Source organism: Astatotilapia calliptera, chromosome 17, assembly GCF_900246225.1.
Source record: "Astatotilapia calliptera chromosome 17, fAstCal1.2, whole genome shotgun sequence".
Taxonomy (NCBI): Eukaryota; Metazoa; Chordata; class Actinopteri; order Cichliformes; family Cichlidae; genus Astatotilapia; species Astatotilapia calliptera.
This window is the reverse complement of record NC_039318.1, coordinates 376,188-388,503: the sequence shown is the minus strand read 5'-3', so window position 1 is coordinate 388,503 and position 12,316 is coordinate 376,188. Positions and strand designations below refer to the sequence as shown.

The window sequence follows — 12,316 nt, the reverse complement described above, 5'->3', positions numbered from 1 at the left end:
AGAGAATTCACCTGTCCAGGTAACATATATGCGAGTTAATTCATTGGAGCCATGAAGGTGCATCTGAAATTAAGACTATGTCAAACAATTGACTCTAATTCCTGAACAGATAATACAGTTTTTGCACCCGTTCAGTTAAAGTCTGCACCAATCACGTCTTCACTGTTTGATTTAAAATCTAATACGTTTGAGGGCACAGATGTATAAATCTGTGTAGCTATGGTAATTGCTAATGCTCCACACTGGTGTTATTTAATCTTGATACTTTTTCATCTTCACCATCCCCCCCAAAAATTGATATGATTCTCCTGCAAAGGGAAACACTGCTATACCAAGGACCTCCACTGTCATCCACAAACTATTAGAACCACGTAAATGTACCAGCCCTTCAATTTTATTACATATTTAATCATAAAAATTGACATGGCCAATTGTGAAACTGTCAGTACGTGTCTTTAGTCCCCAAAGAGGAGCTCTATGACTGCCAGAGCATGTAGTTACACGTTAAGAAGAATGTATTAGCCTGATCGCCTTCCTAATAATGGATGGAAAATGTCACTCAAATACACAGTCATAGCTCTTTTATATAGACAAGGCAAAAACGACATCAGGTTTTGGCTCTATGAATTATGCTGTTTGGCAGGGTTTTCCTTTTTGGGTAAGAATGGAAACATCAGTCTCACCTGTATCTTTTCACAAGGTTAAAGTAAAAACAGATTTCTTGAAATCTTTGAAATCCACAGAGTGTCGTTATTCCATGGATTCAGATCGTAGTTTCTTTCTGTTGAAGGCAGACGTGAGGATTGTAGTTTCATTGCTTGGTAACTTCTTCTGTTGTCATGTCTATGAGGGAAAAGTACCACAAAATCATCAGCTTGGTGTAAATTGCATGAATGAACAAAAGCAAATATGGATGTGCAAATGGATTTTTCTCTCAGTTCTGTCTGTAGACTGCAGCGGGGGCAGCGACCTCACCATGTCTCCTGAGGAGAGGGTTCCCATGCGTAGGTCCAGCACCCGAGAACAGGACCGCCGGAGTGGGGGGACCTGTTTCCTGCTTGCTGCCAGTGATTACACCTGCCCTGCAGACGGAGGGATACGAAAGACAGGTAGTTTAACTGATATGTAAAATTTCACTTTTTTAATGTCATTTAATTCAACATCGAATTAGAACATTGTGATGTGATTTTATAAAGTATTCTAAAAAGCATGCAGATCTGTTGTTTATTGGGAAATCATTGTCAAATCCACGCTTGCTGTTGTGCACTGCTACTGATTAGTTGCTTGAATCATCAGTCATCATTAGTAAAGTTCAGTTTCCTGGAACCACCGGTCTGAATAAACCGCCTATCATTTTAGAAGGTACTATTAAAATCACAGATACTTGTCCAAATGCTCATCAGCTGATCCATGTCCTTAGTGAGTGGCACACCAACATCCCAGGAAGGGAGGAGGCTTTATGTTCAGCCCTAGTCAGCTCAGGTAACGTAACCTGTTGACGTGCTGTCGCGACTCTCCACAGACACACTGCATAACATTTTTGGCCTTTCTAAGGGGCAAACGCATCCCGGCAGCTGACTCAGAACTGTTGCTTTCTTCACAATTTATTCCTGTTTTCTGGTTGCCTGGAAACAGTTGAATACATTTCTGACCCAGTGTCTTTAGTCAACTCATAAACATATTTATAGGGTAGGGTATAAATCACCAATGGATATCAGTCTTATAGCTCTGGCTACCGTTCTTACAAATCCTGTACTGGCTGAGCCCTACCAAACATCATCATCAGAGGATCTGCAGGACAGAGACGAGGTTTTAGTTTCTGTTTGTAACTCTTGGCCATAAAGCTAATATTTATTTCTAAAGACTGAAGCTAGCTAGGAAGAGAAGCTTACATTATCAGCTCCTGTTAGAATTGATAAATACACTATTTATCAGTTTCTTAAACTTTTTCCCTTGTACCTTTGGTTTTTACATTATTTAGCAAACCATCAGTTCCAATAAAGCAGTTCTTTAAATTTGAGTTTGCAGAAAAATGAAGTCACTTTCCCAAATATTATGAGTTGGAAATAGCTCTGATTGCATGACTGAAATAATGTTTTTCATAAAACTACAGGAATAAAATTCATCTTTATTTGCTGTCAGACTTGCCCTCCTGAATTGCATAGCACATGTCACCTTGTGCCAGTACATTGTGAAAAGGTCAGACTCAGAAAGGGCTTGCTAACACTTTGACCCAGCCTAAAGGTTATTGTTAAGTTTGCACCTGCTGAATTTCCTAAAAGTGTTGTTGCTGTTCTGTATGATATCAAAGGCAGAAAAGGTCAGGAAACTAGTGATGGGATTTCCGGCTCTTTTTAGAGAACCGGCTCTTTCGGCTCGGCTCACTAAAAAGAGCCGGCTCTTTCGCCCCCTGAACCGGCTCTTCAGGTTGTTTTGTTGCTTTAATTAATTTATTATTAACAATAATATGAAATTATGCACAAAAGGAATTACTAATGTAAAAAAAAGAGTGGTTTTATTTATACATGTTTACATATAAACATATGCGGTGGCCCCTAGAGACAAAGCACGTACAAACTCCAAAACACATTTCTAGCGTTAACTGAACTTCCAAAACAGAGCTACTAGATCACTTAAATTACACAATTGAACGCAATGTGTTTGTGTATTTATACACACGCACTCATATATATTCAAATAATTTAAAAAATGTTCATTTACCTGTTACTACCACACACCAAATCCGGTCGTTGGTACTTGCTGGCTTGTGTAGCCACTAGGTAACAAAAGCTCAACACTGCCCCCTAGCATCCTGGAGCACCTCTGTTGTGTTTTGTACGTGTTTTGAGTTTTTATGTGCTTTGTCTGTAGGGGCCACCGTAAATATACTTTTATTTATTCACTCCACATAAAATGTAATAAATAAATCATATAATACAAAAACCAACTAGTCACAGTTCAACTTTTAACTATTTAAATTTTCAGCTTTTTCCTTTTAAACAAATTTCAAGTGAAACAACACAAAACACTGCAAACCACAACACAATTAAATATAAATTAAAATATGAAAACAAAAAGAAGATGCATATTCTCTGTCATATGGACCTGCATGAATAAACTTTCTGAATCCTTTATCATCCACAGCTGAAAATAGTTGTGGATACAATACCTTTCTGATGGGAGGTTGTTGTCCCTGGCTCTCTTTCTCTCTCTCTCCCTCCCGCTCTGTTCCTGTGCTACTGCGAGTTTAACTATCGCCCCTCCCTCCTCTGCCCAGCAAAGCACAAGGCTCGTGTGCGGAGTGAAGCGAAAAAAGTGCGAGAGAGAGAGAGTGAGAGAAAGAAAAAAAAAAAACCACGGCTCGCGATAAGGAGCCGGCTCGCGTCGTTCACGTCAAAGATCTGGCTCTAAGAGCCATTTCATTCGCGACCGACACATCACTACAGGAAACAAAGCACATAAATCAAGCAGCTCGCAGAGCAGAGATTAGTTCAGACTGCAGTTTTTTTGATAGATGCAGATTATCTCTGCTAAATAGAGAACATACCAAAATGTCATTTGGATGCTATGTGAAACATATGTCATTCAGATTGCTTCTTCTATTTACCTGCAGAGACATGAATCTTGTGTTAATCTGCAAAGTAAAGTGGAAGTGTTAAGCCTTGGCTAACTGCCTTGTATGGGAAGGTAGCTGCATCTCCAGGAGCCTAGCTGAATATCCGGCTCCTAATGTTATTGCTGTAAAGCCACCTAGCACTCATTGGATGGCAGGCAAATCAGTGCTTCTGTTCCACTGATTATTTTGCTAAAGCACCCATTATACAAGAATTCTAATGAATGCAAATAATTCATTAGGCTTGCTAACAGAGCCTTATTTTTCATTGCATTAAGCAAAAGAAACAACAACAACAACAAAAAACAACTGCTGATGGCTTTGAGGTGATTACTGGAGTAGTCTAACAGGTTAACCTGTCCACATCTTCAGCGACAGCGCATCATGATTTTCAGTGAAGTCAGGTGAGCAGCTGTCCCTTTTATCCATCATGGTTGCAGTTGCCGCCACACTGACGGTAATGCATAAAACATGGGTTCCTTTCTTGTTCCCGCTACCTGTTGGCTCAGACCCAGGCTCTCTTTTGTTCTGCTCGCTTGGCTCATTCTGAAAGAGCCCCAGTTTAATTTGCACCCATGCTCTCAGTGAATCAAATGGTGGTGTATGCAGAGTGGTAATGAGGCAACATTTCCATTTGCTGTTCCTCATCAGCCGATTGGCATGCTCCATCACTGCGCTGGCTGCTGTGGCTTGTTTGGTTATTTTGAACCCAATGCAGATTTACTGATGTGCATCACATGCAGCATTTTCAGAAGTTTGAGCTGTTGTTGTTAAGATGATTGAATTACGGTGTGTCGATTATCATCATCATCAGTATGTGTCTGGATTCATACACACACAGTAACATTTGATACATAATCTAAGACACATGCATGTTGTTCATTTTAAGCTACATATTGTGGCTCAATATATGAATTGGTGGTTTATATGTGCACTTGTTAACTTTAACCGTTCCTTGGAAATTTTATCCATTTCTAATGGGAGAAAATACTAATGATGCTGTCACTGGTGCCACAACATGAACGACTTTTTTTTTTTTCTTCAGCCCTAAAGTTAAAGAATTATAATATCTCTCATTTAGCTAAAACTCTGACAGAGTTCACAGAGGTATTTCTCAGGGGTGGAGCTTGCTGTGCAAGTTACAGAAATACAATTACGAAGGAGCTCCGCTGGCTTGCAAAGTTCAAAGAACTTCAAGATACATACAGCTTCAAATGGCAACACATATAATAGATATGCTACTTACTAATTACCTAGCTAACTACAGGGTAGCACGACTGCTCTATTATTAGTTTAAGTTTTCATTACAAGCACCAAGAAACAGAAACACTGTCTACAATATAAACAAAATCAAAAGCTGACTCTTCCGTCCCATATCAACTTTTCATTAAGTAACTAAGCACCACTTTTTCAGAGGAAAGATTGTCAGTAAAGTGAAAGAGAAATGAAGTAGATTCCCAGCATCAGAGGACTGACTACAAATCCCACGAATGTTCCTGTTGTGCGTCCAACACTGGCCTGATCACTGACCTCAGACTCCCTAACCAAAGATAGCTGTGCAGCTTCTTTCTTCAACTTAATTTCACCAAAGCTGCCATCTGTGACGTCGTGCAGCTATGAGGGGCATCTCTGATGAAATTATGGACATGTCGCTGCCGCTGATAGAGAGGAGCAGCCACACGCCAGTAGAAACAGATAACCTTTACCATGACTAATTCACTTGTTCACTGACCATCCACGAGTTAGCAAACCTGTGGTCCAAGATGCTGCAGAACAAATCACAGAGCTTTCTTTTCTGTATCAAGATCTGCAGATGTGGGTCAAAGCAGGAACAAGTTCATTAAAGCAGAATGTTTTCTTAAGAATCTACTTAAAGGAATATTGATTCTTTTTAAATGACAGCATTTCGTACTGTTGAAATTCAATATTTCATCTTAAAAGCACAGCTGGCCAAACAGCAAACACAAGTGAGATTCAACTCTGACATGCTAAACTGCTGGCATTGTTACATTTTTGGACCCTAAAGAGAAAAACATGAATACTGTGCATGGTGGGGCTTTAAAGTCTTCCACTTTTTCATCGCTCAATTTTAAAACATTTAGACGATTTGATGTGGCATAGAGATTCTCTTGCCATCTGAAAATATAATATTATTGGGCAATAAATTGATATAGTAGTGCATTGTTCAACAATAAAAGTAGCCTTTTTTTCAACATCTGCTGTGACGACAAGGCTACCAGTAACTCCCTGCTAGCATAGCATGAATGCAGCATAAAGAACAGCTCGGGTTTAAAATGTCGCCACACAAACTTATTTTGTTTCAGAGTAGGCAAAGATTTAAATAAAGAGAATTTAATTTAATTATGCATCGATTTACTGCAGGAACTAAAGATGTGAACAGCTATCGGTGTATCCAGTGTTGTTTGTATTTGTTGTAGATGTAATGGATTTCATATTTCAGTTACTTCAGCAACAATATAGATAGTTTGCACTTAAAGCAATCTTAAGAAGCACTTTTGAGCCAGTCAGGTTGTTTCTTCCTCTCAAGCAGCTCCAGGCCTAAGAATTTCAATATGCTTTATGGCCAGTGTCATGAAATGTGCTGTACATGCACTCACCATACAGTATGCTACTGTTGCTATGTCTCACTCCTGTCTCCTGTCTTGTCTCGGTTCACTCGGCTGGCTCGGATTTGGATCGTTGCCTGCCTGCCTGCCTGCCTGCCTGCCTGTGTGTGTTCATGTCCTGTTCCTGCACAACCACCTCCACCACCACCACCACCACCTTTGTCGCCCCCCTCATCTGAAGGCTATGAGAAATCCCGGAGCTTAAACAACATAGCGGGCATGACTGGCATGGCTGGTAACACTCTGAGGCTGTCTCCTGTGACCTCGCCCTATGGATCGCCCTGCCCGCTACGCCGCTCTCGCTCCCCTATCCCTTCCATCCTGTGAGATGTCCACCTCTGGACCACTTTGACCCCAACCAACCCATATCCGTTCCACTAACAAACCACATCCCTCTGGCATCAAATCCGAACTCTGTTTAGTTCTTGTGACTAGTGGAGAAGTACTCCACCATCGTAGCCAAGAATTGTGTAAATGTCTCGAGTAACCTGAGCAAGTTCTGCGCTTTTCCTTCGAGGTACATCTGCTTAGCTCACATTCATCTCCTGATGTACCTTTTAGCTCGATATTATCATAATGTGAGTCTTGCAATAAAAAAACTGTTACTGGTGGCTTCAGAGGTAGCAGCCATAACGTGTAATAAAGGACATTTAATAATCAGGGATATTAGATGTTGTTATATTTAGATACCTTGAAATAGATGTGCTTCCAGAAAAAGAAAGAGAGATGTCACTTTGTTTTAACCTCACACAAACTGTGACTTTGTTGATGGTAAACTGTGTTATAATTGGGTTGGAGTTGGAGAGGAGGGGCAAGTCGCTTTTCACCCGCTGTTGGGCCTGCTCATGTTTTTGCATGGATCATCCTGTAACCATCGTCTTCAAGCAGCGTGCACAGAGGAGGGGAGGAGAGCTCGAGGATCTGTAGAACAGACTTGGAGTTGTTTCTAGAAAATGTTGTTATGTTGGGATTTAGGCGAGGGAGGGCGTACCCGACTCGTACCATGTCTCATTTTGCCATTGGCTTCAGCAACAATCCACGAGGAGACTGAAAACACAGAAGCCCAGCTGGGCGTTGCTTTCTGCTCATTTGCTGCTATTTCTGAATAACTTTCTCCTCCTCTGTGTCTAATTTTCTTTTTCCTCTGACGTAGTGCCACCAAATCTGTTGTGTTTCTGGTTGTTTACTCACAGATAACTGCAAAGAGGTTGTCTTTACTGGTTTTACACAAGCAGAGAGCAGCGTTCTATCTTAATGGCTTGAAGAAAGGCACCGCCATAGTGGAAAGGTAAAGGAATGAGGGTGCGGTGCCATCTCACCCTTTTCTTGGCTATTTTTCAGTGTGTGTGTGTGTGGGGGGGGGGGGGGGGGGGGGGGCATAGACAGGTAGCATTTTATTCATGAGACAATGTCCACAAAAAATAAATAGATGTACGTCCCCAGACTACACAGTTGAAATTGAAGCTAATCAGTCTTTTTGACAATGACAGGCATAAACTGCCTCTGCGTACCAACAGGTGTGGGGAAGCAGACGTAACCATGCAGCAGTGTGCCTCGCCCATCACTACAGTGTGTCTATAGAAGTAGCAGGAGGTTGCTAAGCAACTGGCTCACAACTAGATGCATCTTCCACGTAGCTCGGCAAAAAGTCAAACTATCAGAAAGAGGAGCTTGTCTTTGTCTTTGCACCTAGTTATTGATTCACGCCTTACATGAACGACCCCAGCACACAGACGAGCCTTTAGAAATAAAATTTTGTACTGTTTTGATTTTTGTGCATATATTTTTAAACAGACAGCGTGTGCATGGTGAGATCTGATGCATTTCTTTCATCCAGACATGTGTTTATATTTTATTTAGACAATTCATTTCCTATTTGAATAACAGTGGGATAAATTGTCATCAGTATGAGGACCTATTGCAGTGGGAAGACCTCATTTGGAGCCATAAGGCCACGCCTACAGGACAATAAGGATGAGGACGCACCCGAGAGCCACTGACTGACAGGCTGTCGGTGAGCAGACTGGACAACTCACAAAAAATTCTTATTTTGAAAAGGAGAGGAAAGCAAACTGGGCTCGTCCTTAAAAGAGACTATCTAGTGTGTAGATTCTGCTCCTGTAAATACAAAACAACACAGCACATCTGGGCCATGTGGCTCTGTCCACACATCTGTCTTTTGATATAGCGAGTCAGGTACGAGGCGGCTCGCTGCTACGTTGCGCCGTTGACACTCTGAGTCGATCATATTTCTTGCTGTGATATCCCTCCTTGCAATAAATGTATTGAGACGCATCAGTCGAGGCACTTTGTGTTCAAAACAAGGAGTGTGTTCATATATGAAATTCCACACCGAGTATATACAGTGTAGAGAGGCAACGTTGAACAAATGTGACATTACGATCATCTCTGCTTTTGTTTCTCTCTGTAATTTCAGTAGGTTAATTGCTGCTGTGTGTAACTGTGTGTGTGCGTGCGTGTGTGCGTGTCCTAACAATCCAGGGTAAGGTCTATAGCTTGAAAGGCCCGGTCAGAGAAGACCAGCGAGTGGACTCGATGCTGTCACTCTTGTACATTTAGCACAAACAGAAATGAGACAGAGCTCCCCTGTGATGCAGTGCCGTTGTAGAAGTCCCCTCTCTACCCTGCGTTAGTGCTGCAGACGTTCATCTCTATACAAACCAAATTGTTCTGACCAGACTATTCCTCATGACTCCTGGTGGCTAACAAAAATAACTTGATTCTTCCAGATCTTTCCCCTTGTGGGGGTGAAGCAAACGTGTAGCAGAAGTTTGCCAAGTTATACAGCGGGACTTCTAGAATGGCTACATCTGCACCGTAGCAATCCCACATACCCACACAATCAGATTGGATTCGCAATAAGCACCCGAAAAACAAAAGCACCGATCCACACTGTGATTTCAGGAGCCTGTTAAAACAGGAAGGTGAAGGAAAACGAGTGAAAAAGCAGCTGGAGAAGCTGCCAGGCGAGATCTGAAAGTGGCACAACCGGCACAGTTGTAGGCTAGCTGTTCCAGTGTCGCCCTGAACCCACCATCCTCCTCATGTAGTACACACGCTGCTTCACTCTTTGAATTGACAAAGGGGTACCGTTCTTCGTGTATTTCTAGGATGATGTTATAACTTGAAAAAAAAGGTGTTTATTTTTTTGAAACCAGAACATGTATTTTTGTGTCTTACTGTGGAGTACTTTGCTCTTTCCTGTAAAGTCCTGGTAGTCTGATGCTGTGCTTCTACATCGTGTCCTCCAACTGTCAGGCTTTTGATCCAAGTTCATGTTTCGTATGTTTTACTGTGAGCATAATTCTAGTTTTTGTAATTCTGTATTTGTGGAGCCTTTTGTTGGCAAGTGCATGCTGAAAAGAAAAATCATTATGTCAAATTGTAAAAAAAAAAAAAATAAGATGACATATTGTATATCACGTTCAAAACAATGTGTATAGAGTAAAGGTAAATACTATGTGAGAGACTCACATAAACTATTTATCTTTTAACAGATGGTCTCTGTCTTTGCTTAATTTCACCTATTTTCTTCTTGGTTGTCAGAAAAACACAAATGTGTGTTTAACCTTCACGCACACCACACAAACCCTCACTTTTCATATAGGAGTCAATCGTCTCCACTTTTCTAAATAGAAAATCGACTTATTTCTTTTGATAATGCTTAACTTCACCTATTAAACCACCTTCAAACTTTCCCCTTTACATTAGTGACTCAGGTCTCTGCGCACAGAAAAAAAAAAAATCTAACCTGAATTGAAATTAAAATTAAAACTTTAACAATCCTGTTCCACAGTGTGAGTCAGTGACTGGCTGCTCCTGTATGGGATCAGAACGATGCCGCCTTATCCCACAGTCCAGCCAATGATGCGATTCACATTCGTATATACGCAGCTAATCAACGTGGTTGACAGGCTCTGACAGCGTCCTCATGTGCCGGAGTTTTAGCGAGCAAAGCGGCTGATGTGGAGTGAAGCCAGGTTAATGACAACGTGTACAACCATTGGAGATGTGAGCAGGACAGACGGAACAACTGACGGACAAAGTGTGGACTTTATACCAGATTTTAAATTGTGTTGATCGGCCACGTAAAACCAGAGTTATGATAAAATATCTGCAATGTTTGTTTTTCTTCCTGAATACTGTCGTTGTTTATATTTACTGCAGAAGAAACGGTAAAAACGGCGTTTTATAAGGAAAACGCTCGAAAGCCTGTGAGCAAAAACAACGCCAAAAAAACCCCCCAGCCTTTCCTATTGGTGGAAAAATGAAACCTGGTCGACCAATCAAAAAATGATATGGCAACATGACATTTAGTTGTTTAGGAAGGGGGGAGTTTTAGGAGTGACGGCGGAGATTTGCGACATTTAGCGTGTTTGGAGTCTGAACATAGTGTGTTGTCTTGTGTAGTTAGTGTGCAGTTAGTGTGTAGTTAGTGTGTAGTTAGTGTGTAGTTAGTGTGTAGTTAGTGTGTAGTTAGTGTGCAGTTAGTGTGCAGTTAGTGTGCAGTTAGTGTGTAGTTAGTGTGCAGTTAGTGTGTAGTTAGTGTGCAGTTAGTGTGTAGTTAGTGTGTAGTCAGTGTGTAGTTAGTGTGCAGTTAGTGTGTAGTTAGTGTGCAGTTAGTGTGTAGTTAGTGTGTAGTTAGTGTGTAGTTAGTGTGTAGTTAGTGTGCAGTTAGTGTGCAGTTAGTGTGCAGTTAGTGTGTAGTTAGTGTGCAGTTAGTGTGTAGTTAGTGTGTAGTTAGTGTGTAGTTAGTGTGTAGTTAGTGTGTAGTTAGTGTGCAGTTAGTGTGCAGTTAGTGTGTAGTTAGTGTGCAGTTAGTGTGTAGTTAGTGTGTAGTCAGTGTGTAGTTAGTGTGCAGTTAGTGTGTAGTTAGTGTGCAGTTAGTGTGCAGTTAGTGTGTAGTTAGTGTGCAGTTAGTGTGTAGTTAGTGTGTAGTTAGTGTGCAGTTAGTGTGCAGTTAGTGTGCAGTTAGTGTGTAGTTAGTGTGTAGTTAGTGTGTAGTTAGTGTGCAGTTAGTGTGTAGTTAGTGTGCAGTTAGTGTGCAGTTAGTGTGCAGTTAGTGTGTAGTTAGTGTGCAGTTAGTGTGCAGTTAGTGTGTAGTTAGTGTGCAGTTAGTGTGTAGTTAGTGTGCAGTTATGTTTAGTGTTGAGTTAGTGTGCAGTTAGTGTGCAGTTAGTGTGTAGTTAGTGTGCAGTTAGTGTGTAGTTAGTGTGCAGTTAGTGTGCAGTTAGTGTGCAGTTAGTGTGCAGTTAGTGTGTAGTCAGTGTGTAGTCAGTGTGCAGTTAGTGTGTAGTTAGTGTGCAGTTAGTGTGCAGTTAGTGTGTAGTCAGTGTGCAGTTAGTGTGTAGTCAGTGTGCAGTTAGTGTGGCAGTTAGTGTGCAGTTAGTGTGTAGTTAGTGTGTAGTCAGTGTGTAGTTAGTGTGCAGTTTAGTGTTGTAGTTAGTGTGTTAGTTAGTGGTGCAGTTAGTGTGTAGTTAGTGTGCAGTTAGGTGTAGTTAGTGGTGTAGTCAGTGGTAGTTAGTGTGCAGTTAGTGTGCAGTTAGTGTTTAGTTAGTGTGTTTTGTTAGTGGTAGCATGTTTTTAGTGTGTATCAGTGTGTAGTTAGGTGTGTAGGTCAGTGGTTGTAGGTTAGTGTCAGGGTTTAGTTATTGATGTAGTTAGTGTGTAGTTAGTGGTGCAGTTAGTGTGTAGTTAGTGTGGGTTAGTGTGCAGTTAGTGTTGTAGTTAGTGTTGCAGTTAGTGTTAGTCAGTGTGTAGTTAGTGTTAGTTAGTGTGTATAGTGTGACGTTAGTGTAGTTAGTTGCAGTAGTGTGTAGTTAGTGTGTAGTTAGTGTGAGTTAGTGTAGTAGTGCAGTTAGTGTGCAGTTAGTGTGTTAGTAGTGTGTGTGTAGTTAGTGTTTAGGTGTGAGTTAGTGTCAGTGTGTAGTTAGGTGTAGGTGTTAGTAGTGTGTAGTAGTGTAGTAGTTAGTGTGTAGTTAGTGTGTAGTCAGTGTGTAGTGTAGTGGTGTAGTTAGTGTGTAGTCAGTTGGTGTAGTTAGTGTTGTAGTTAGTG

The 12,316-nt window shown here is 41.2% G+C and overlaps 1 protein-coding gene across 3 annotated transcripts in view; it reads left to right on the top strand.

Moving 5' to 3' along the window:
- kcnc2 (potassium voltage-gated channel, Shaw-related subfamily, member 2) overlaps window positions 1-9,755 on the top strand; it is a 122,820-nt gene extending 113,065 nt beyond the window's left edge. Inside the window, exons 3-5 of one of the 3 annotated variants that reach the window (XM_026148176.1) lie at window positions 939-1,109; window positions 7,434-7,528; window positions 8,128-9,755. In XM_026148176.1, the coding sequence (XP_026003961.1) occupies window positions 939-1,109; window positions 7,434-7,495 (233 nt within the window). In that variant the 3' untranslated portion in view covers window positions 7,496-7,528; window positions 8,128-9,755. Of the gene's footprint in view, window positions 1-938; window positions 1,110-1,420; window positions 2,376-6,421; window positions 7,529-8,127 lie in introns of those variants that run through there. The other 2 variants (XM_026148175.1, XM_026148177.1) reach the window with 2 other exon arrangements.
- Window positions 9,756-12,316: the final 2,561 nt, after the last annotated feature.